The sequence below is a fragment of the Aquila chrysaetos genome, chromosome 3, assembly GCF_900496995.4.
Source record: "Aquila chrysaetos chrysaetos chromosome 3, bAquChr1.4, whole genome shotgun sequence".
NCBI lineage: Eukaryota > Metazoa > Chordata > Aves > Accipitriformes > Accipitridae > Aquila > Aquila chrysaetos.
In genome coordinates, this window is record NC_044006.1 from 5,913,672 (window position 1) to 5,939,306 (window position 25,635).

Here is a 25,635-nt window from a genome sequence, read left to right on the forward strand (position 1 = left end):
ATTTATGTATTTGTAAATATAATAAAATCACAGTGGTTTGGACATTTACCGAGAATGACTGGTTTGGGGAATTTGAGAAACAAAAAGAGATAAACACATCAGCTGGAAAAAGGAGTGCCTGCATTACAAATGGACTTTGTTATTTTTATCTTGGCAAGTATCATTAAACTTTAATTCTTTATGCACCCATGACAGATAAGTTTGTCCCACTTCGCATTAAAGATGTTATGCTTTATTTTTGACAAAGTAATAAACCCACTGCACTGAGACCTCACCCCAGCGCACTGAAGCCTCTGCTCAGCAAATATGTGATTGCAGAATCAGGCCTCAACTTCTTCTCCTCATTGCAGTCAAGGGATTACTGCTGTGAACTTGGAGACCAGCTTTCTTTTTGTCTCTAAAGCTTCCCTTTACCAAGTGAAACAGCCAGTTTCACCAGGAAAAGTGAGTGTGCAGGGTCCTGGGGTTCTGCTGGGGGCATACGTGTATTTTGATTTCTTTGCCTCATTTGCAAAAACTGAACCTAGTTTTTCAGCCTGGAAAAATGCACTAAACTTCAACCTTTAGTGCCAGCACCAGCATGAGTGTACGACCATCAGAGCCATCACGGCTCGGCCTCTTCCCCTCACTGCTTCCAAAGGCAACCGCGCCCGCCCGCACATTATCGCACCCATGTCGCCTTACTGTGTTTGAAGGGCAGCGAACAGGCTGGTTCACGGCTAATCACCAAGGAGTAGCGTTGTTTTTGTCTTAGACACGTCTAAGTTGAGATCTGTGCCTCGCTTCATGCCGAGAGCTGGTTATAAGCCCTTTGTCAGTCACCGCTCTGTCCCGCAGGCCTCGTCTGGGCAATGGGAAGGGAATTGGCTGGCATGAGCGCAAGGGCCGCCTGAGGTGGGTGCTTGGGAGCCGCCTTCAAAGGGTCCTGTATTTTTTCAGCGTGGGAAGTTGAGAGGGTTTTTAAGGGCTTGAGGCTTTTTGGGGGACACACTGCTGTCTCTCGACAGCCCCAGCAGCCGAGGCTGAAGATAAAGGAGGGCTGATGGGTCTGAGGGAGCCATGGCCCATGGCGGCCGGGAGGGCCAGGCCGTGACGACACGAGGATGATCCCCTCACAGCACCTCACTGAGAAGAGTTGGCCCGAGCCCCCACAGCGGCCTCCAAGACCTCGGGGCAGCCCCACCGCCACGGGTGGGGGAGACACCCGCCCTGGCCCGCCGCGGGGGGCCGTGAGGCACAGAGTGGCCTGCGGCAGCCATGGCGCCCCGTGGCCAGGGCGGCCGTCGGGGCTGGGCGCTGAGGGAGAAGTGTCGGTCCCTGAGGGAGAACTGTCGGTCCCTGAGAGAAAAGTGCCGGTCCCTGAGGGGAAAGTGCCGGTCCCCGAGGCGGGGGTGCCGGCCCCGGTCGGCCGGCCGGCGGCGGCGGCGCGGCGGGGCAGCCCTCCGCCTCCCCCGCCTGAGCGATGCGCGGCCGCATGTGGGGCGCAGGCGGCGGAGTCTCCACCTCTTCTGGCAACTTGAACCTGTGGCTGCCAAGCTCCATTAAAGCTATCAGCAGTCGGGGGGGGACGCGCTCCACAGCGAAGGCGGGGTGGGTCGCGGTGTTTTATTTTAAAATATATATATTTCCCCCCCCCTCCCCCTTCCTCCCCCCTTCGCAAGGCTTGGGGCTGAGCAGGTCGACCGCTCCGGAGCCTGCCCCGCAGCCCTCAGCCTCCCGCCGGCGGGCCGAAGCCGGGGTCCCGCCGCCGCGGGCACCGGAGCGCCGGAGGCGGCCCATGGCTGCGCCGCCGGGCGCCGCGCCCCGCTGAGCTCCGCGGGCACCGGCGGCGATCGCGTCTCTCCTGCCGCCGGTTCGGCGAGGAAACAGAGCGGCCACCATGGTCCGGTGCTGGTGGCTCGCCGGGCTGCTCGTAGGTAGGTGGCACCGGCGGTCGCTGCCATTCCGGGGCGGGTGGAGGGGAGGGGGAGCGGGTACCGGCGTCGGGGTCGTCCCTTCGGGGGGGGGGGGGGGGGTCCCCGCCGCCTCCCTCTGCCCCCGGGAGCTGCGAAGGGGCAGGAGGGGGCAGGAGATTGCTAGGAGGGTGGAAGGAATTAGGGTGCAAGGGGATCGTATGGGGAGTGCAAAGAAACAGCAAGGAGCGTGCAAGAAGGGCGCAAGGAGAGCGCAACGAAACGGCAAGGAGGATGCAAGAAATCTTGCTGTAAGGAGATTGCAAAGAGGGTGCAAAGAAACGGCAAGGAGGGTGCGAGAAGATTGCAAGGAGGGCGCAAGGAAGTTGCGAGGCGGGTCTCGGTGGGGCCGGCTCTGGGACGGGGGTCCCCCCGGGGTGTCCCTGCCGCCCCGGGCCGTGCTGGCGGCGGGGCAGGAGGCACCTGGCGCCCGCGGCTCCGCTCGCTCGCTCGCTCCCTGCCCGGCTCTCCACTCGGATGCCGCCCGGCCCGGGGAGAGTTTCTCCGCCGTCCGCACCCGCGGTGTGCGGCCCGAGCGTCCGCGGAGGAGCCAGGGCAGCGTTCCCGGGCGTGCTCCGCGCTGCCCTGCACCGTCTACCGCCGTTTCCCTGGGGAGGGGACGGGCGGGGAGAGCCCCGGAGGGAGCCTGGAGCTCCGGGGATGCTGCCGAGCTGTGGGGCTGGGACAGGGCCCCGGCCGAGGGGCTTCCCTGAAGCCTTTCCAGTCGTGTCCCCCCCCCCCCCCGCTTCTGAGCGGCGTGTGGAGGTGCCAGAAGGGCTGGAGGTGCGGTGCTGGGCTGCCCGGGGCGGTGCTGGGCTGGGACTCAGCCTCTGCCTCCGACCCGAGGCTCCCAGAGTGGTGAGGGTCGCTGCCCCCCCGCCCACAAACCCTGTCCGTCTTCCCCTGTGCCATTGGAGCCTGCTCCTGTCCGGAGCACGGTGAGAGCTTGAGCTGAGTTTAGATCCAGGAAGGGCTCAGAGGTGATTCTCGGTGGTGTTTCACTGGGAATTGGGAATTATCCCTGGGAGGATCCAGCACCTGCCCCAGCAAGAGACAACTTCACAAGTAGTCTCCTGCTCCAGGGACGTGCCACCGAGCCCCAGCTGCACAGACCGACCCTCAGAGCAGCGCAGGCTGCATCTTCGGGGATCCCTTTCGGAAAGACGTCTTTCAACCCCACAGTTCTTGGAGCAGTTTCAGAAGAAAAGGTTCTGACTTAGAGACCATATGGGAGAACAAAGACAACTGTGCTGTGAAAAAAGGCGAAATGATTTCTGTTTACAACAAGGAGCAGGGCCAGAGGGAGGCTCCTCCATCCTTGGACAGTATATTTTCCTAGGAAATGCAAGGGAGACCCTCGGTTGAGACTGCACCCCTGAACAGAAGGGGCAGGTGAAAGGAGGGGTGGGAGGGTGCCCCTGAGGCCCCGGTGCAGTCTGGACACTGGAAATCCAGACACTTGGGTTTCCTGCTGCTCGCTTCCTTTCTACCACTTCGTTTACTCATCTGAGGTTTTGGGCAGCAAAATACCACACTGACTGCCTCTCCAGCTCAGGGCTTAGTTTAGTTATCGTTGCAAAAAAATCGTGTAGTGACAGCTATCAGACGTTATTTGCATTAAGTGTAAAGTACCAGACTACAGAAAGAAATCTCTAAGCATGGTACTTCTCTAGGGTTACTTTTCTGTTCTCCTTATGCCGGGTCTTTGTCATATGTTGTTCCCCAAAGATGAGGCTTAACAGCTTGGGAAAAATGTATTCTCCTTCTCTCTATATTTTATGAGCTCAAGTTGCTCTGCTCAGAGATCTGTTATACTGCATTATGTAAGATTACTCATTAAGTCTAATTAGAATACTTCTTTCTTAAATCCTCATACAATTTATTTTAGTCCAATCTAATTTAAACTCTGTGCTTCTTCCATCTGATGTCAGTGAGAGAATTTCCATTGATTTCAGTAAGAACAGAAGCTGGACCTTAAAACATATATTTAAATAGCTAAGTCAGATCCAGAAGTCATTAAAATCAAAGCAAGGTTTGCCAGTGACTTCACTGTGAGCAAGACTGGCATTCTATATTTTGCATAAAACTGAACATCAGCGTGAGCATGACACCAGTGCTAATTAGTTGAAAAAGGACTTTAGTTAGGTAACTGGATCTGATTTTGGGGTCCCCTCCAGAAAAGAGTCACTCATTCCTGGAAATGTCTCCAGAGACTTGCTGAGTTTTACCTAAGCTTTCATTAAAGCGTTCACATTCCAATAACACCACGCTGATATTTTTCATGTATAGCTTCTCCTACATGGCTTTAACATAAAAGATCTATTCTTGCTTTCAATGTTTATTTTAAGTTTGAAAATTACAGTGTTGGGGTAAGATAAGATCAGCAGTTGCATTCAATTAGGAAGAGAATCCCATAAATGATAGTAGTACATTCAATATAGATAGATATGTGTGTGTGTGTATTTACACATGCATATATGTGTACTTACTATTAAATTAACATCATTGTCTTTGGTTCAAATATGTGTTTGGGCAGTGTTTATTTATCTAATTTATTTTTACCAAGTTGGTGGTTTTTATTCTTCGTTTCTCAAGTTGGCCAAAAAATCAACAACTAATGTATTATGCCGGATTGTGTGATACGACTCTATTTGTTCTTTCCATAATTACAGGTTAGCCATGTTTCAAAGTATATGGATATAGATAAAAACAGGGCTGAGATGTAAAAAAAGCACAAGTGAAAAAAATATCGTGTGGTTTCTATATTTTCCCCACAAGCACAAATTGTTGAGTAAGGAGATTTTCAAAAGCCAGAAATTGCTATGAAGAAAACCAAAGCTGGAATCCAATGCTAGGGGAGGCTGCATCTGGCAGAACAAAGTTTGGAAAGAGATTTTGGTTTCAATGGGATCCTGTGTTTCCCCACAACATAGCATATGTCATCTATAAAGACAACGCTTTCATGCGTGAGATACAATCACTGCTAAGATCAAGTTCAAAATTAGGAAGCACCTATACCGTACTGTTAGACAATTCCTTTGGTTTTCTTATTTATTTGCTGAGGAAGATAAAGCTATGAAAAACAGAATTCCTAACTTCATGATTTTAAGATGGTGCAGCTCAGATATAATAATACTAAGAAGCTGACAGTGAGAATGTGAGAATTTTAATGTGTAACCCTTCTTCTGTAGGCTAAGAGTGCTGCTAGAAACTGAAAATACAATTCATAGAACAGCTCCTTCTCTACCTAGTTTAAATTGTGTAAGATCTGAGGTATTAGTAATCTGCAATCTGTGTTTTCTTTTCCTTTAGGGAGTTAAAAGTCTCATGCTCTAAAATGCAAAATTAGGAAAGTTCTGTTTCTGTGTAGTAGGAAAGAAACTCTGATGTCTATTTGAAATGCCAAAGCTCCAGAGTGTTAAGTGATAAGAGGGTTGAAATCCATCATTATTTTTGAGTTTTAGCAGGGCGATGGTGTGATAATCATGTCTTTCATACGGATGTTTTCTCATTTTCAGTGAATAGCTTATTAAATCATCACAGTTTGAATTCATCTGAAACTGAGAATACTACAGTGAAGCTCAGCTCCTGTGGCACTGTTAGACAGACGTTTGGATCAGTGCAACAACAGCTCTCAATTTACAACTGGTGTGGTGGTACATAAATCAACAGGAGAAGTCTCACCACTGAGTGTTTGAAGAGATTTGCTTGAGTTTAGTTTTTAAAATAATGCTTTAAACTTGAGTGTATCCCTTCAGTTGATCACTGGAAAAGTCCCCCATGGTTTCTACTAGGTTAATAACAAACACGTGACATTTTGGCCTCGTCTAAGTCGAAGACAGAGATCTTTGGAAGCAGGCTTTCACCCCGTACCCTGAGATCAAGGTATACACCAAGCTCCCCACTGAGACAATTGGATTCACCTTGTTCACACTCTTACTAAATCCACAAGTGCTGGACACTGGCAGGTTATGGCTTTTAAGTGTCTCATCTCCCCTGTTGATACAAAAACACATGTTATTTTTAAAGCTTTTCAGAGGAAAAATCGTTTTTCCCAGTTAGACTCCCTGGAAAAGACGGATGAAAATACCAATGACAGCAAAGTTTTGCTGCAGAAAAGCTCCAAAGTTTTGTTAGTTTTGAGTAGCGCGAGTCCTGTTATTAGATTATGCAGAGCGTAGGTTGAATGTCAACTTTGATTTTAGCATCTGTCGGCAGTGTTTAAGAGAACTGGAACACATCAAAACTTGGCTAATGCTGACAGGCAAAACAGTAGACTGAAATTTCAGGCTATCTAGAAACCACACCCAGACCCCAAAACACATGTTAGAAGTAACTTTAATTCTGTGCTTCAGCTGAACAAGTAACCTTTTTCTGTGGTCAGTTGTGATTCTAAGTTAAACATGTGTGCGTATTTCTGGTGTGGGCTATGTATCAATTTACCACCTTTCTGCAGAGCTTTTTTTCTGAGGATACCTTCTGCTATGACTGCTTTTGAATGCCATTCTCATCCTTGGCTTTGCAGGAGCCAAGTAGCCTCAGACTATTAGATCCTATTAGATCCTATTTTTATTACTATAAACAGTATCCTTGCAGCAGTGCCAAGAATCCTGTTGTGTTAGGTGCTAAATTAGGAGAGAACAAAAGGATCGTTCTTGCTTTAGTGGGTTTATAATCTAATTTCCTGGACTTGGATTTTCAACGGTGAGTACTTGACATTGCAGGAACCTACTGGGATTCCCAGCTGTGTCCAGCAGTTTAGTACCGATTGCAGTTGCTTACATTGCAGCTTTAGATTGCAGGTGCTTTACACACCTAAATGCCTTTGTGCATCTGTCCCGTATTTCTAGTCCCATGGAGGCCGGGCAGTGATTTTGATGAGCAGGATGGCAAACAATGTGCTTACACAGGAGAGCAGCTGTCTCCCGTGGGAGCAGGGAACTGGGACAGCTCCATGGCAGTGGGAGACTGAAAGGCCACTCAGAGTATCCCGCCGACTCCCTGCCAAGAACGGGTTATTCCCTGCTGTACTAATGCTTTGTTCAATCCCTCAAAATCCTGCCAAGCAAGTGGACTTGCGCTGCCGACTAGATTGTGCCTCAAGAAGTTCACCCTGATACACAAGCCACATTTTTTCTTCTCTTCATTCACTCCCAACAGAACCTCTTTATTCACTGCAAAAAATTCCTTCCCTTCCTTGGTGTTCATGCTTTGTGAATATTTATAGGCTGTTATCATGTCCATCTTGCCCCAGCTGTCACTCAGCCAGGCTACATATACTCTGCTCTTTTAATCTTGCTTTGTAACTCAATCCCTCCCACCCCCTAATCATTTTTTGTTGTTCTACTCTCAAGTCCCGCCAGGTCCAGTTGCTCATTTTGCTTTGGGTAAATGCTATATTTATGTTAATATTATGTGGTGGGTGGTCCTCTCTGTGCTCGTGGTCCATGTGAGTGATTTAGACGTTCAAAATGAGGTTGGCATTTTATAGCCAAGCCATGGCCTGATTACTGGTTCTGCTCTTCAAAGCAGTCCAGGAAAAAATACGCTTAGCCATCACTATTAAAAATGGCCACGATAGCCACTAATAAAGTGTCTGTGCAGGGGTTCGAGGGAGTTGCCAAAAACTGCATGGGTGCTCTATACATTCGAAATGACAGTGTAGCATTAATTTCAAAACCATGTGCTGTATTTTCTAATGAGTTTCCAGCTCATCTAAATTAAGGAAGATAGATGTAATATTTCCCATTTGGTAAGAATATGAATTCCAGTGAGAATTTAACTGAGTCACGGTAGTACCCCCGGCATATTGTTCAGCCTTGGACTGAGTTGGTTTCCTTTCTTTTTTGAAAATAAATGCTTTCCCCGATGTGTTCTCACCAATCTCACACCATCTAGGTACCCAGGGGATTAGAGATCATCTCACTATGGTCTCACCTATCTCACCAAATTAAAATTTAAACTTCCACCAGTGTTCAAGGAAAAAAGCTCTAGCATCACCCTTCTTTCCTTTGGTTTCTTTTGGGTTTTGGTTATATATTTCTCTGTGCCAGACTTATGTGGCAATATCGATCAGAGTTTAACACACGTCACGGTGAGTTAGTGTAGCCTGAACACATTTGCTTTTTTCACTGCTTGCCAATGCCAAAAAAAGGAGGCATGTAGCAATTATCCCATTAGTTCTTACCTCTCCTGATTAACCATCCCTCTCCCCCCAGACTCCGTCCTGTAGGTTTATGCGGAGGTGGTGATTTGTTGCAGGGGAGCCCTGTGTTTTCTCTGATTTTGGCTCACAGCAGGATCCCGTTCTCAGGATTCTTGTCCACTCTCCTGGACCCCCTGGCTGGGCTGCCCGGTGTGGGGCTGGCAGCAGGACAGGGCTCCGAGCTAAGGGCCAGTTACTGCTGAGCTGACCACAATGGTTGGGCCAACTGGGGCTCTCGGGCCATGTGGCATTGCTCAGCTGTTCTCCAGTAAATCTTTTGACATTGACCAATTTAGCTGTGGAAAAAGCATACAACTCCTCTTTCTGAGTCTGTGCAGTATCTTCTGAGGGGTGGGAGGGAGAAACATGAAGTGAAATGGCTGTATCTGTCAGGACAGCAAGTATGTGGTGAGTAAAGCTCCGTTGTGTAATTGAAAAGCGTGGCGTTTTGATTAACATTAACTGTAGGAGATCTCTTGGGAAGATGTACTCACATCCGCCTCTAGTGCTTTTATTTGTCATCGCAAGTCCTCTATGCCAACTCTTACATGTCTTGCTTAGTTCACTCCATTTGAGAATCTTTATTATCGTGTTTCTCCTTTGTATCCCTTCGTTCTCCAAATGGAGTGATGGGCATTTTCTGAATAAGGTGCTGATGCCGTGTTGGTACAGTCATGGGATCATTCCTATTTACAGACCCCAGTGAAAGTGGAATCAAGCCCTGCAATCCCATTTACAGTGTTAGGCCTAGTTTTCTTCTTTGGGGTAAACAGCCAAAGAGGGCAGTTTTAAGAAGCCATTTTATTTAAATGTAGTTTATACTGAAGAAGATGTTTGAGGTGCAAGAGAGAATACCTTCTGCCCTTCCCTACCACAAATCCCATCTGTCTTGTTATCTTGTCGCTGGACATGACACTTACAGGAGAAATAAATGATTCCATGATTCCAAGAGCAAAATATTTACTTCTCTAGTGCCTTAAAAACCTCCAGTCAACTCACCAGAAGTGCTTCACTATTTTAATTGTGGACATCAGGCAAATTAGGCAATGATCACAGCCTTAGAATAAAGCTAGGCTAAAGCCATAAAATAAGGTAGCTGAACCTGTTTGGCAATGTGTTGAAAGTATGTGGTGAAAGTATGTTTTGAAAATTTCTCTAAAATCCTGAGCTGCTTGGGAATTTTGAGTTGTCTGAGTTGCCTCTTAGGATCTGCAGAATTTCATGTATGTTTATGCTCTGTTATGCACAGGAAACTCAAGGTGATGCTCTGCAATGATAGCTAACATGTAATACATTTATTATGTCATCCTTAAAAGAATAACTGAGAAACATCTAGTGAATTTGAAGCATTTTACAAATAGCACGAACCGAGCACCAGACTGGTGAAACAGCTATATGTAATTATACCCGTTTTACAGACAAATAAGAGAAGGGATGAATAGATGAATAATAGAAATACTTTTTCCAGAAGCCAAACAGTACTCCAGTGAAAGCGCTGGCATCCTCCCTCAACCACTTGACCACATTCTGGCTTCAATTCAGGGAGGCATTACTAATCGGGAAAAATGCTCATGCACTGGCTTAATTTCAAGCACATGCTTAAGTTTCACTGAAACCAATTAGACTTAAGCATGTGCTTAAATCCTGTCCTGAACTGGGTTCAGTTTGCAGATAGGCAAAATGTACAGTTCTGCTGTGATACAGTTTTCCACCAATATAACCCGGTGGGTTATATTTGAGTTTTATAACTTTATAATATTATAATATAAAATGTATCTCTTCCCACAGAATTGTTCTCTTGGGAATGCCGTATTCTGAGTGAATTAAAAGCACTACTAACTTAATCTCCACACAAATGCAAGAAAAATTGATTTGCTAAATACAAACATTTTCTTTGCTTTTAAAAGAATGCTTATTCCTTTAGTGGCTAACCCCAAATCCATTCTGCGTGCTCTCTTGAGAGAAAAAATGCTAAAGAAACACTGTTTTGCTCTGCTAATGAAGTCTGTGTGGATAAGTATAATTCACTTATGCAGAATATATTGATATGTTTCTTATCGTCCATTTCATTCCACTCTGAACATTCCTCAGAAAATATCAAAGGTTTTATGTCATCTCTAAATGAAGAAATGTGTAATGCTCCATGACTTCAGGCACTGATCTTATCCCTGTGAATGGGTGACTAACTGAAACATTAGAATTATAAATGGGAATAATAAATTCTGGCCATAGGAGGCAATAACATGTAACAGATTAAGCAATCTAGCTCTGGAGAAGAGTTGATCTACAGTAACTAATTTGGTGCAAACTGTAATGTATGCATTTTCTCCTCCATTTATAAAGAAACAGATGTGTGACTCAACTTTGCTTTTTTCCAAAGTCAATCTGCTTAGAGGAACACAAACAAGATTTCTTTCCAACAAGACATATTACAGTATTTCTCTCCTGATTGGTATTTTTTTCCTTTAAAAGTGAGAAGTGGGTCTGAATCTGGAGCCTACAGCAGTTATGTAGCACAACCCCACTGGCAGGCTCTCATTTTCAGGCTTGGCCATTGCCTAGGAATCTTTCGTCTGAATTTTACCAACAGTTTACTTTGCGGAGAATTTCCAGTTCTGCCTTTCTATCATTTGATGCTGTGGGTCTGATTTTTCTGAAAGTCATTTGTACAAACAAGTGTATGGAATAGTTGGTCAGTATTTGCTAGTCCTGTTGTCTCAAGGCTTGATCCAGTTTTTGCTGATTGCAGTGATCAGCCGCCATTCCCAGTTACTGGCATTCCTAATTGACTGAGTGCTTGTGCAGCCCCATTGCTCGGAGACTTTGGGCCAGTACTTTGGATGCAGCACGCACCGGAAAGCTGGAAAAAGATACTGTTTTGTCTAGCTGCTGTACTGAGGAGTTCTCTGGAAACGCTTGTGGTTAATCGATACAGACAGACAGGCTAACGAGTGAGTGGAAGAGATCACAGTTGGGGATTTTTTTTAGATTTTCCTATGAATGAGTATTTTTGTCTTGAAGATGAATTGTGAATAATTCCTTCCTCCTGCCCAAGAACTCTCTAAAGCAGTTAATTTGTGTCTCTTAAGATGGAGAGAGGAGCTGCTCTGATGTGCTTCACCAGGGGCTAAGTAACAGAGTGACATATGAGTGACAGCCACTTTATGCTGCTCTTGGAATAGAGATGTACTGTAACTACCGATTTTATGTCTGGAACTGAACTTTTCCAGCTTGAAAGGATGTTTGGATCTGGTGGGGCTGGGCTGAAGTATTTGGGAGAGAAAAGCAGCCACAAAATTTGGACACAAGCCAATAGTTTTTGGTTTGAGGATGCATGCAGCTTGGATTCTTGTGTACAGTTAAGACAAAATCCCTAGGAATTCCCATCATATCAAATATTTACATTCTGGAGCGTTTTTTTCAATTTTTTTTCCCATGGATTTTGATCCTGATTATAAAAATTCCCTTTTCTATTGAATGTGTCAAAATGTAGTGATTGCGTTGCCAAAGTGTCTGTGCTCTCAAACAATGTAGACTTTTAGTGTTTCTGCCAAAAGTAGCACTAAGGGTTCAGTCAAATATTGAAGCTTCTGCTGCAATAAACACACTCAGAGTGCAGTTAGCGAGTTGAGAATGGGGCTATATTCTGTGCTGTTATTTCGGTATAGCTATAGACTACACTGATGCCTCTGGAGTCTTTCTGTGGTTATGAGCAAGAGCAAATCTGACCCTTATAGTCCGTTACCTCTAATACAAATACAGTTCTTTTTTTAGTTTACCGTATTCTCTAGGATAAAGATTTCATGTTTGTTTTAAGTGTAATTCAGTTTGGACTGTCCTTGTACTGATGGGTCTCGAAAAGCTTTGCCAGTAATTAGGCCTCTTGATAGGGCAGTCAGATGAAACTTGGCATATTCTGCAGGTGAGTAAAAAAAGACCTGACCCAGGAGTAAGGAGCGCACGGGATTAAATTTGCCCAAGGCCATGGAGCAAAGTCATGGCAGAACTGAGATGAGGACGCAGAGCCCTGACTCCTAATGGGCTCTACTGAATGGGCACCCATGGGGCAGCCTGCATGCATGCTGCAGCTGCCAAATTAAAGGCTTAACTAATAGCAATGGGTTTTGTCATCCAATATTTTCCCATTTTCAGTTGAAGACTCACAGGAACTGCTTTTTAGGAAGGACTAGTGCAAGCAATTGTGAAGGAGCTGGCTATGCCTGCTTGCCATGTCCAGCTCTAAAAGGTGATAAAAAACAGTACAATTGTGAGTCTGCTCCAAAAAGAGCCCTTAACACTAATAATGCATCTTTCCAGCTAGTTTATGCACTCCAGTGCCTAGTGAGGTAACAGAAAATCCAAGGCTGGTTTCACTGGCCTTTGGGTAGGTAGGCTGCTTCTGTTACTGCTCTCCTGCTTCGCTGGGGGCTTCACTTTCCATGTGTTTATTCCCTTTGTGGTAGTTTCAGGGTTTGCGTGCTTAAATGTACACAAATACATTTCAAGGACTCTGTTACTGTGACGTGTAAAAACCTTTGCAAATGGCAGCACCATAGTGAAGTGACCGAATTTGTCCACCAGACGCAAGTCTTCAATTATCTATTACTAGATTAGTACTAAAATACTATTTGAGTGGAAACCTCTCTGCTTTGCCACATGTTCAGGGGCCTCTGACTTGCACAGCAGACATTTAATTACCGAGTTCCCGTTTGATTCGGTCTAAGGGCTTATATTTGTGGCAAACTTGGATGTTGGAGATTTGTAACAGGGATTTAAACCTCTGTGTGTGTAGGATGTGTTGATGCCAGGGATGAGAGGCTCTTGTCTTGGAATAAATTGGCTGTGGGAATCGGGGGAGCCTCCCTGGTAGACCCCAGCTGTGACTCTCACCCTGAGTGTTTGTATTTGTGTTATATCCTGAGCTTGTGAGCCAGGGAATTTTGCTGATGTTGCTCAGCAGCTCGTAGTCCTGCCCATGGTTTGCACCAGATCCGTATGCGCTAGCTTCATCTGCAAACACTTCTTGTTAGGAAGGTGATTGCACTCTCCAAGCCAGGCCTGGGCCCTTCACAATCTTACCTGTCACTTCTCTCGCGTGCAGCCAGATGGTTTGGGTTTCTTTTCCCAGTGAAGGGTCTGGTTTAGGCAAATCTCCCTATAAAGATCACAGGATGGTTCAGGTTATATAGAAGTACGTATGTGGCACACAGGGACTAAGACGAGCAGTTGTGACTCTCGATCTCCTTGACTCAGGCACAGGGTCTGCAAATGTTTAGCATTGTCACTCTGTGGGAAGGTAATACCTATTTGTGAGATCTTTCTTTCCTGCTGGTAGGCAGGCTGGAACGCAACCTGTGTCCTAACCATTGGTATGTAGTGAATAAAAGTTGGCTTGAAAATTTCCAGCACACTTCTAGGTAAAGTGTTAAGTACAGCTAGAGCGAGCGAACCCCATCTGGGCTTATAAAGCCCCGAGCAGCCCTGGGCTGGGCTGAACACTACCAGGCCAACGGACCGGACTCTGCCAGACGGGGCAGTTGTACGATAGCAGAAAATCGGTGGAGTTTCAGGAGGAGCTTCACCGAGAGCTCATTTTGTGGTGTTATAAAGAGGTAAATCCCAAGTTTCTTACCGAAGCAAACTCACGATGAGTGCAACAGAAGTTTGCTTAAGTAAAGAGTGAATAATATATAGGAATATATGTACATATATATGTGTGCATGCAAAGGTCTTCAGGATTTAGCTGAGTGTTCACACATTCCCTAAGCCAATAACATCCGTTGTTATGGGAAATGAGGTAAGTGACAGAATTACTGTCCTTATGGCGGGCGACAGGCGAGTCTAATGTTCCCATGCTGTAATTCCCTGTTTCAGTTACTGCTTCAACAATAGCTTGAGAGAGAGAGAACACGAACAAAGAGCATTCAGTTTTATTTGAAGATTTCATCTAAAAAATAGTTGCGTTCAGATAAAACTCAAGTTGGAAAACAGTAAAATAAAAAAATCTGTATCCTTAACGAAGAGCTTGCTGCTTAGCTAACCCATTTGGCGTTTCATTCTCTAGCTAGCTCTTCTAGCTGATGCAGCCAGAGGAGTTTTTCTAGGCGACGGCGTTTGAAATGTTTTCTGTCTCAGTGAAGCAGTCAAGAAACCGAGCACTTGGCAGGATCCGAAGCTGTACCTGCAGCTACCTGCCAGACCTCCGCACTCCTCCTTGGCCTGGCACCCCAGCTCCCCGCAGGCAAAGCCCCGCGGGTTTGGGAGGGCGCGTCACCCTCCCGGTGCCGGCCCCAAGACGAGCCCCCAGCCCCTGCCCCGCCGCGGACCCACGCAGGGCCGCTGCTTCGCGGGAGCTCGGCGCCGAGGCGGAGACCCGCAGCGCGGAGAAACCCGCTGCCTGGGGAGGGGGGGGGGGGGTGGGGGTGGTGGTGGTGGTGGAGCGGGCGCAACCTCCGCGCTGCCCCGCGGTGCTGACGCCCCCTCCCCTTTTCTCTCCTCCCCCGCGCAGCCTGCGCGGCCGCGGAGCCGCCGCTGCGCTGGGAGCCGCGGTGCCGGCAGCAGCTCCGCCACCTGCAGGACGGTGCCAGGATCGCGGCGCGGCTGCCGCCCCGTCTGGAGGGGCGCTGGGTCTCCACCGGGTAAGGCACCCTCACCCCCCCCAAAACCCCCTTCCCCCGGGAACGCACCCCCAAACCCCCGGGCGGACCCCCCGGCCCGGCCCAGCCCCTCTGCACTGCTCCTGCCTCCCCCCCCCGGTACTGCCGACCTGGGCTTGGCGGCACGGAGAGAGCAAGTAGCTGAGCAGCAGAAAGCAAGCCTGCTCCATTCTCCCCCCCCTCCCCAAGCACCCACCCCGGGCTGGAGGGAGGCCTGAGGTCCCCCTACACCCTGAGCGCCCTTAGAGCCTCTTGCCTCTCTTCCCCCCTTAAGGTGCAGCTGCTGAGCACGGCTGAAATGGGCAGAGCAGTCTTGACGCACCACCCCCCCCCCCCCCACCTTGGCACTCCTCCATGGACATTAAGATCCTCTATCCGGCACTGTCACATTTTGGTAGCAGATGCCCAGATCTTCAAATCACCCACGGGTGGCCACCGGGTGTGGGATGCTGTTGCCCACAATGCTGCTCCCACCCGTGCTCGCCCCTCTCCTCCCACACCCCGGGTGTCCCTGGGGAGGGATTTCACCCTGGGCACCCCCAGCTGCGGACGGCTCAGGACTGCCTTCCTCCCCAGGTGTGAGGTGCGGCCGGGACCCGAGTTCCTCACCCGATCCTACCTCTTCTACGCCAACCGCCTCTTCAAGGCTTACCAGTTCTACTACTGGGACCCCTCCTGCCGCGACCCCTCCTACTCGCTGGTCATCAAGGGCAAGCTCCGGCTGCGCCAGGCCTCCTGGATCACCCGTGGGGCCACCGAGGCCGACTACCACCTCCACAAAGTCGGCATCGTTTTCCACAGCCAGAAGGCCATGCGGGAGGTGGCCTCCTGGATCAACCAGACCTCCGGCGAGGGCTGCAGCGGATTCCTGCCCCCGGGGCGCACCTGGGCTCCCGGAGCCCTCTACGAACTGCTGAGCGCCAAGACCGAGCGCGACTGCACCGCCGCCTTGGGCTTCGCCATGCACGAGCTCAGCCTGGTGCGGGTGGAGAAGCATTACCAGCCCTTGCTGCAGCCACAGCAGAGCGGGAGCCGGCTGGTGGAGGAGCTGTACCTGGGGGACATTCACACGGAGTGGGTGGAGAGGCTCCACTACCGACCGACCGGTTATCAGCGACCTATGCAGAGCGCCGTGGTAAGGACGATGCCTTTACGCGGTCCCCTCATTGATTCAGAGGCTTTGCCAAGCGCCTGTGATTTCCTTACTGTTAAAATACCGCCTGCCTGCGCTTAGCCCCCTTCTGTCCTAAGGACACGCGGATGAGGAGGTGTCGGCTGTAGGCGCGGGTTCCGAGGGTGCTGCCTGGGTGCTCCGTGGCATGTGGGGCTCACCCTCTCCCTTACCGAGAGAGCGGGACTGCGCTGGGTGAAAGCTCAGCAAAACCAGTATCAGAAATAAGCCTGCGCTGGCATGGGCCTGGAGTTAATGGCTTTTCTTTAGCTCTGTGTTTTCCTAGGAAATGCAGTTTCTTAGTTTACCGCACCAAAGTCAGCGAAAGCTTTGGGCTGCTCGTCATTAGAGACTGCCTGCTCTGTCGTTTGTCTTCCTCCCCTCTCTTTTGCTCTTTGTCGTGTCCTCTAGGTTCAGAGAGGAGCGAGGAAGCAACGTCTGCCATTAAATCATTAGTCCTTGGTGTAATGCCATTAGAAGAGGAAGCTGCCGTGAATACAATTATGTTATTACACAGAAATCAAACTTTCATTTTGACATAAATAAAACTGAGCAGGAGACTTGGTTTCCTTCCTTTTATTTTATTTTATATTTTATTTTGCAGCAGGTTAGTTTATTTCCAGGAAAGCACATTTCTATCCGAATCATAGCTAATCAATTCAGAAATGATTGAGCAGCGAGATGGGGTGAATAAACCTCTCTGAACTTTACCAGATAGAATTGAATTAACAGAAAAAAAAAAAAAAATTGCTTTGGGGCAACATTTCCCCACATCCCAAACTACACCAACTGAACTCTGAAAAACACAGAGCAACACCCCTCTCCCCCTCGAAAGTAACATTCTCAAATTGGTTAAACTTCTGTTATCTTGGGCCAAAACCATATATATGAGCAAAACCAGATGGTAAACATAAACACTTTAAAAAGTTAATTTAAAACCAAATCTAAAGATACCGAAATTCACTTTCTGAATATAGCACTGTAATTAATCAGCTAACAGCTCTCCAATGGACCAGCACATGATGTCACCACTTGGCGATAATTAGAAGCTGCCATACGTTAGAAATAACTTCACACGACTGGTTTAAGCAAGTAAGATTTTTGGCTCCATGTCTATAGTGATAATTTTATTGGACACAGGATTTTTCTTTTTTTTTTTTTTTCTGTTCTCTGAACTAACATCTATTTGCCTGTGCTGGTGAGTTACACAGCTACGTTAGGAATTATTTTTTAACCCTCTTTATGAAAATACCACTCTTTTTCCCTTAAATTTATATCTGTTTTAAAGAAACCCATTCTCCCCAAATTACCTTTCATTATCAAAGAATTTCCTGTTTAAGGAGAGCATATATATTTGCCAACTTCTGGGATTATTTAGCCATAATGTACTGTGTACTGTCAGCACTCATTAACGTGACAGTAGCAGTAAAGCAAGCTGAAAATGACTAAATTACAGTAGACTCCAATCAACTTGCATGTAAATTACCCACCCTACAGTTAACTGAGCTATTTAACCTTGTTGCGTATGACAGTTCAGTAAAGATTAGCTCGTGTTCTAGAAAACGATACAGTGTTCAAACCCTGGTTATTTAAAAATAAATCAGTTGTGATATATGAAGTATAAGAAAAAGTTCCAAGCTACACCAAAAAACCTCCTGGCATTGGATCAGCTGCAGGACTGGTTTGACTCAGAGTTCCGCATGAAGCACAGGCGGAGAAGCAAAGGTCAGGTCCTCGTTTTGCAGTAGGTCCTTTTCTTTTCCGTCTGTGGTGCAGTGCCCATTCTGGCTGCTTGGCAAACCCCCTGCCTTCCTCCCAGCCCACCTCAGCTGCCGCCCGGACGGCGACATGCGAACGCCGCCGCAGACTCTCTGAGGCCGCGGTAGGAACGGGGCGAGGGGGAAGCAGAACGTGCCGTGCTTTTGGCTGTCCTGGAGGGGCTGCCATCAGCGCGGTGTAGTGCAGCCACAGAAGCCTCCCCACGGTAAGGTTTCACAGCCTTTTCGACTGCCAAAAAGAATGCGCTGCTGCTTCTGAGTTGGTGCAGAAATGCGCTGGTATAGCTGACATCTCCCAGCACCCTCATCCTTACCCGTGGGTAAGCGCAGCACCTTGCAGCGGCAAACTTGTGGGGAAACAACCTGGATGGCCCGCGGGAGCGTTCCCTGCCCTTACAGGAGCTCTGCCCTTGCCCTGTCCTCCTCCCTGCAGCCTATCCTTAGCGGCCCTGGCACAGGGCAGAGCGCAGCCTCAGGGCACAGACCTCTGTCCTTCCCAGCGTACCAGAATAGCAAAGAGCCAGGGCAGCGCTTTATCCCACTTAATCTGCTTGGATGTCTTGGGCCAAGTTCATTGCAGTTGAACACCCTGGTGCGGAAGAGGGGAGTTTGAGCTTTTTAAATATTCTGAAATGTTTTTTTTTGCTTATCAGTTTACAAAAACGTTCTTTTTTGTCTTCTGCAGCACCATGTGCATCCTTGCCCAGCCTGTGGGATTATATACAGAGCTGATGAGCACCACCCACCCATACTACCCTTCAGAGCTCAGCTGCCGATGCAGCTCAGCGGCAGCTGGGTGAGCACCCACTGCGAGGTCCGACCTGCGGTGCTTTTCCTTACCAGGTACTTCATATTCCACGGTAACAACCACACCTGGGAAGGTTACTACTATCACTATTCCGACCCACTCTGCAAACAGCCGACTTTCACCATCTACGCATCTGGGCACTACACCCAAGGCATCCCCTCCTCTAAAGTGAGAGGTGGCACAGAGCTGGCTTTTAAAGTCACCCAGGCTCGGGTGACGCCAATGGACCAGGTGACGGTGATGATGCTGAACTCCTCAGAACCTGGAAGCTGTGGGCTGACAAGCTCCTGGAGTGCTGGGGTGGAGCAAGATATAACACCCACAAATGGATGTTTGGCTTTGGGCATCAAGCTGCCCCACACGGAGTACGAGCTTTTCAAAACGGAGCAAGACGTGAAAGACCGCAGCCTGCTGTACGTTGGCGAAAGGCCCACAGATGGATCCAGTCCCGACAGTCCAGACAAGCGACCTACATCGTATCAGGCACCTCTGATTCAGTGTGCTGGAGCACCAGAGGAATTCTCTAACTATGTTAGTCTAAAATACTTGGGAAAAAAGGATGCTAATGGGAGCGAAGCACTAAAATCTTTGCCTGTGGCCTTTTTATTGTTTATAGCACTTCTGTTTTTAAGATGGGACTAGTTATCTATTCAGGTACAGCACAGAATTCAGATAGTCTTTGTGCTAGTGTGATTTTTATATCCTTCAAATGAGCACATCTGGAATCAGTTTTACTCAGATTTGGAAACAGTTTTTAAAAACACCCAACCACAGTGAACGAAGCCAAGAAGATATGCCTGACTACATAGTGTTTGTCCTGTGGCTTTATTGCCTAATCTCCCCTCTTTGCGTACAAATTTAATGTAGTGACATGGATGCGCTGCACATTGCAATAGATAATTCGGCAATACGAGGGGGGAAAAAAGCAACATCAATTACAATTGCTGCTTTGAGCTTTTGACATTGCTAAGATTTAATCAAGAGCTTGATTCAGATGTAATTCAAACATCCGAAGTGTCAGCTGCTGAGTTTCTTTGAGGTTAAGTTCCCTCCCATCGTACTCCTTATTGCTGTTCTTGCAAATTTAATCTGCAGAGTCAGTCAGCAATAGATAAACAGTCAGCAAGTGTTCTTGATAAGGGCACAGTTAATCATGCCTCTCTCAGTTTACAGACATTTTCTGCAGTTTTCCTGTGTACGTACGCACACAAAGATGCAACATACAATTTTCCACTTATGTATGTACCAAAAGCAGCCCTCAGAGAGCATTACCTCGACAGACTGTTGTGCCTGACCCTGGTCATAAAAGAAGATCCAGTCAATGGAAAACGCTTCTGTGCACAACCGCTCCAACCTTCAGCATTACCTAGCTGCAGGCACTGCATCTTTGCTGCATTATTCTGGCTTTTCCAGTGCAGTACTGGCCTGCCCTTCGGTGCATCAGCAATGGCCCCATGTCGCTGCCCGCCTTGTCCAGCAGACAGAGGCACTGCCAGGCAATCGTGACTCCCACTCATCATGCACCAAGCGAAGCGAAAGATCGCTTAAAAGTCTGCTCAGGCCGTGTATTTTCACTGTCTCATTTTTAGTAAGTGTTCTGGCATACAGTTGTTAATCCAGCTCTCCTTTCAATCAAAATGTCACTTCCCGCCTCATTCCTATAAAGATGTTTTATAAATCTGCCTCTAGTGAATAATGGGCTACGGAGATACTCAGACAGCACAGTCAGGTCAAACTGATTTCTACTGACAAGAAGGACAAACTAAGAAATTATATTCCCTGCCTGCTGCAGCTAAGAAGCATATAACTTACTTGGAGAAGCCCTCCTCCCAGTAGCTAAATCCTCTCCAAATAAGCCTATATATCTTACTCACAAAGGATATTTTGTTAAACCAGCTATGCAATAGCTACCTTCTTAATGCTGTATTTACGAACTTGCAGCTTGTACTTAGATAAATTATGGGTTTTATAACATAAAAATACTTTTGGGGGATCTGTACATTAACTAATAATTCAAATGAGATGCTTATTAAATGCATACAATTGTGACATAAACGTTGTCAGCATGTTCCAGGCATGATCGAGTATTAGTTATGCACATAAACAGTTACACTTTTAAGATGATACACAAAAAGGCCAAGCTTGGCTACCTCACCTTTGGTTCCCTCTACAATCAGTGGAGAAGGAGACTTCTCCAGGGTTAGTTCACCAGGCAAAATACCTCCGTTTCTAAAGGTTGTTGTGTTTTGTTGCCTGCTACTGTGTGGAGATCCATGGGCAAATGTTTGAAGAACTGCAAGTGCATCTTGCAGAATGGGGCATCTCCTTCGGGATGTCCCCGTGGAGATGCTATGAATCAGGGCAAGTCTGGGGTAGCACAGCTGCATCTCATGTAAACCATACACGTGGCAGAACTTTTTCTTCAGCAGACCAGTTTCCCATCACCATGCTAGAGTGGTCACTCACTGCAGCCTAGAGGAAAGGTTCCTGTGACTCTTCATCAGCAAAGCTACATGTTTCTGCAGGAACCAAAGATGTCCATGGCAAGATTAGGGAACAGCCTTCTGCTGTCTTTGGAGGGTGGGTGGAGGAGGGGGAAGGCAATTCCTGCTCTTCATTTACACCCAAGAATGAGATTTGCATGCAGATACTTCTTTTTCATTTACATAGTATGGAAACGTATTAAACTTAGCAAGTGTTCAGACATTGCATGGTGTAAAAACTCCTCCAAGACCACAGATCCTTTCAAGGTGGTGCTGGGATTAACATGATGTAAAAAGTTACAAGACAACATCACAATACTTATGCAATGTATGCAACGAGCACTTGAGAAAGCTCCCACCACCTCCCCTTAGCAGGTCAACCACCATTCGGCTCCAGCAGCACTGGATGCTTAGACACAGCTCCACAACTCTGCACGACGGATGGGCTACGCTGACTAAACCTCCCTATGAAAGCTTCATCAGGAGCCTCTTTATCCCCTGTTTCCCACCTTTAAGTATACTTCTGAAAGACAAAAAAAAGCCATGAAAAAGCTATTTGCATAAATATCATAACTTTTATTGTTCTGTTCACAGTTTTTTGAGAAACATTCCTAAATTACAGTTATTCTCTCTTAAGAATTTGTGCCTTCTTCCAATTTGAATTTGCCTGGCTTTGATTGCCAGGCAGTGGTTCTTGTTGTGTTGCTCTTTTTAAGATCAAAGAGCTGCAGTGGTCAGTATTTTCTCCCCGTGAAGGTACCTATGCACTGTAATCAAGACATTCTCAATTTTGGTAGATAAACTCAGCCAACTGAGTTTAGTCTCTCACCCTCTCTAAGGCATTTTCACACTCCACCAGTAATTTTTGAATCTTTTTTTGCATCCATTGTAATTACTCAGCTTCTCTTTTAAAATGTCAATATCCAAGTTGCATCCAAAATTCCCAACTCTCACAGCTGAGACACACAGAAGTATAATCACTTACTGCTAACGGTAATTAAAAACGAGAACACATTCTTATTCATTAGTCTTTTACCCTGGGACTGCATGGGGAACACATGTGGAGCTCTTACTCACTCTGGTCCTGGGTGTGGATATTTTTGTCATGTTAACATTTTATCAGTAGTGATTTTGTATCTATTTTCACCAGTGATCTGGAACCACTGAATCATATGGGGTCCCAGTAGAACCCTTCTATGAGTATCCCCATTTTGCTACGGTTCTCTTTGAACGACCACTTCTGAAACGTTGTGATTGTCAGAACACACCAAGCTTTGCAGGGGCCCAGATACACTCACATTACTCTAATCCCAAAGAAAACTGAAAAACAAAAGACAGAATGAAATGACTTACATTATGCTCCTTCATCTCCTTTTTCATCCCTTCCCTGGGGGTGTCAGGCTAGCTACGCACTTCGCCTGGGCCGTCCTGTCCTGTCCTGTCTGCCATCCTTCTCATCAGCAGGTCAGAGATTGCCCCAGGCATCTCCCTTAGAAATACAGATACAAGGTTTCTAGACCTACTGGATTTAAAAATATTGTTTTTTAATATTAAGCATTGCTAATGAGTGACATCACCTTTCCAATTCTTACACCATCACTAGCAGCTTTACCACCTGCATCTAGTAATAGCCCTTACCCTACCACAAAGATTTCCTCTGAACTTCTGCTCTTTTATCAGCCTCTCCAAGCACTCCAACCCATACTTTTTTTTTTCCTCTGGCTATTGCTTGCCTTATTAATTTTCTACACTTCGTAACTCTCATTTTGAGTTGATTGCTGTCTACTTCCCTTTTTCTTATTTGTTTTATATTACTTTACATCTAATTTTCCCCTTCATTTCGTTACTGAAACAGGATGGGCAGTTAGGCAAAGTTGTCCCCCTTCTCAATTGCAAAATTATTGGGTTTTTGGCCATTTAACACCTTTCACTTAGAAAACTGCCAATTCTAATTCAGTTTTCCATCTAATTTCTTCTTCACTACCAGATTTGATAAGAAATTTGCTCAGCTGTGCCCTTTTGAAGCACCAATTACATTTATTAGCATTTCACATGGCTGTATGCCAAGCTTGAAAGTAATCAGGATTCCAACTTCCTAGTTCTGCGATTCATTTATCTTTATCTGACATGAACAAGGCAAAACCAAGTAAATTCATGTTTCATGTCTAACACTGCATTAGAAAAAACAGGTCTAGGACCTAGACAATGAACATCAGTCCTGACTACTGGATTCCTTTCAACTGTAAAATAAATATATACCTTTTTATTGTACCTGTTAGTGCAAGCTAACATGCACTGGCAGGTTAGTACCAGCTGAAAGTCAATGGTAATGGGCACATGTGTCTTGGAAAACTCTTCCCCATTCACTTCTTACAGAATACTTTGCAAAAGTTTAATCATTTTTTAACCACTCAAAAAAGCAAAGAAAAATAAAATAATTTTCAAACACTCTGAATACACTTACTAGCTTCCTATACCGAGTCTAAGCATGAAAGTCTTTCGTACCTTCTTTAGTATCATAAGCTACTCAGACAAGTTGCCTTTGCGATTTTCTGTTTCTCTAGCAGGGACAAAAATTTAAAGCACAAGCTGAGTTTGGCTGACATAGTCATGGGTTTGATCTCCTGTTCACAGCTTAATTAATAGTAACTTATTTTTCCAATTAGCCATCTTCATGCTCCCCTGTTTACAATACCTCAGAATGTATTTTGCATTCTAGATTCCCAAACAATTCTTAAACTGAAACAAAACACAGAAAGTTTTAAAACACTTTGGGATATATTAACAGCATTGAGCTAGTGCTTCATTTGATAAACAATCCACACTGAACATAAAAGCCTATTATTTACTAAAAATAAATATGCTGCATTGAAACAGCAGAAAAAAGCTGGAGACAGAAAAGAGATGGTTGACAAGACTCATTGCTCCAAACTACACAGAGCGAAGAGGAAGAAGGAACAAATTTGATCAAAGAGGAAGCAGAAAGGTGAGTAGTTTCCTCGGATGGGAAAAGGCATCTGGGACCAGAGTTAAGACATCTATGTGAAGGGAGTGCTTCTGCCAGGCAGCCCGGGTGCAGCCACAGAGCATTCCCGTGGGCCAGAAGTCAGGGACAGGCAGTCAGGGAAGAGCAAGACTGGAAGGGCAATGGGAAGAAAGAGACTGAGATGAAAAATAAATAGGCAGCAGAGAAGAAAAGCCACTTAAAGATGCTTGGCTGGACATCAGTTTCTTTGCCAAGAAGCAGCGAGGGAACAAGGATGACTTGGATTCAATCAAAGGGCTGAAGGAGGGAACGGAGTGAGATTTGACAGCTCAGGCAGAATAGATCGGAAAAGAAATTGGGCAGGAGAGTCTGCAGCCTTCACAGAAACATTCTTTTGGGCTCAGAACTGAAGCAAATATTCCCGGCTCCAATCACACTTCTGTGTGGCCTAGCGAAACGTGAAAACAAAAACTGCTGCTGCAGCTCAAGAGTTACTCACCACTACATCAGATGCTTAGGTCCAGAAAGAGTGTCCCTACACAGAACATAAAGGATTCAATCCTGACACGCACATGGGTTACACCTAATACATGATGCCATTTTTTAAGTTCAACTTTTAAAAACCTAATTATACCTATCTTAAGAGAACTTAAGATTATGTAAGCTCAGGCACACAAAGTTTAGCAGTTTTAGACAACTTCTGGGCAGCCTTAGCTCACTTTTTGACCCGGTACTGAAGGCTTGATCAGATACTGCAACATACTCACAGAAAGTGGCCAAACTAACAGCGCACAAACTTGGTTTTGCCATTTCCTAACTTCTGAGTGCTTGCCTTTGTACAGCCTTAATAAAGGTCTTTTAAAAGTAGTTGTGTGCGGATAATTGTGTGTGGGAATTTTGCCAACTCAAACATGAGGGAGTTCAAGAGGCTTTTCTAATCTTGTGAGTTTATCCACGGAAGAAAAAGATTTTATTAAAAAAATGAAGTACAGCTAAACTGGGAACAATACTTTACTACAGGCTGTTCTTCTGTTCTTTACAGGCACTTCAAAATCTTGGGAAAAAAAATCACAAAATTAGGAACTTATTAAATAAGAATGAAATGTACTGATGCAGAAACATAAACAGAAATGCCAGATGTATAATGTCAACTTGTAATATGCAGCTTCAATTAGTTCTTCTTAATTCATTTGTTTTCTTAACTTCTTTTGTTTTGCCATCTGGAAAAGGCCATTTTCTAATGACAGATCATAGGAGGAAAGATCCAAAGTTCAAGTTTGCTTGAAGGAAAAGCAGCCTTGTTTCTGTGCTCATAGACTCAGTGTTCCTTTTTGTAGTTTTCACTCATGCAGAAGCTTCAAGACAAACTTAGGCCTGAACTGAGAGGCAAAAAGATCTACATGGATGTTTAGAAATTGAAGAGTTTTACTTTTTGAAGTAAAAATGTGAAAACAGTTCTGTAAAAGGAAATGAAGCCACAGGAAACAGTAGAATAAATGACAGGTATATAGTAATTTTGGAAGTGTGCAAGTGCATGCTTATTAGAATATTACATGCAAGAGATTTCTGGCTGGCTCTTGTGTTATTTTAAAAAAT

At 46.1% G+C, this 25,635-nt stretch overlaps 2 protein-coding genes across 6 annotated transcripts in view; one reads left to right on the top strand and one right to left on the bottom strand.

The window, feature by feature from the left end:
- The first annotated feature begins 1,522 nt into the window (after positions 1–1,522).
- APCDD1L (APC down-regulated 1 like) lies at positions 1,523–20,625 on the top strand. Its single transcript, XM_030007604.2, has 4 exons — positions 1,523–1,916; positions 14,666–14,795; positions 15,390–15,948; positions 18,448–20,625. Exons 1-4 carry the CDS (start codon positions 1,880–1,882, stop codon positions 19,210–19,212), a joined length of 1,491 nt encoding a protein of 496 aa, XP_029863464.1. The 5' UTR covers positions 1,523–1,879; the 3' UTR covers positions 19,213–20,625.
- A 983-nt stretch (positions 20,626–21,608) lies between these two features.
- The window catches only part of VAPB (VAMP associated protein B and C), a 40,327-nt gene continuing 36,300 nt past the window's right edge, over positions 21,609–25,635 (bottom strand). For 4 of the 5 annotated variants that reach the window (XR_005931999.1, XR_005931998.1, XR_005931997.1 and 1 more), the window contains one exon: positions 21,609–24,189. The gene's annotated coding sequence lies outside the window, so the exon portion shown is untranslated. The remainder of the gene's footprint in view (positions 24,190–25,635) is intronic. The other variant, XR_005931996.1, reaches the window with a different exon arrangement.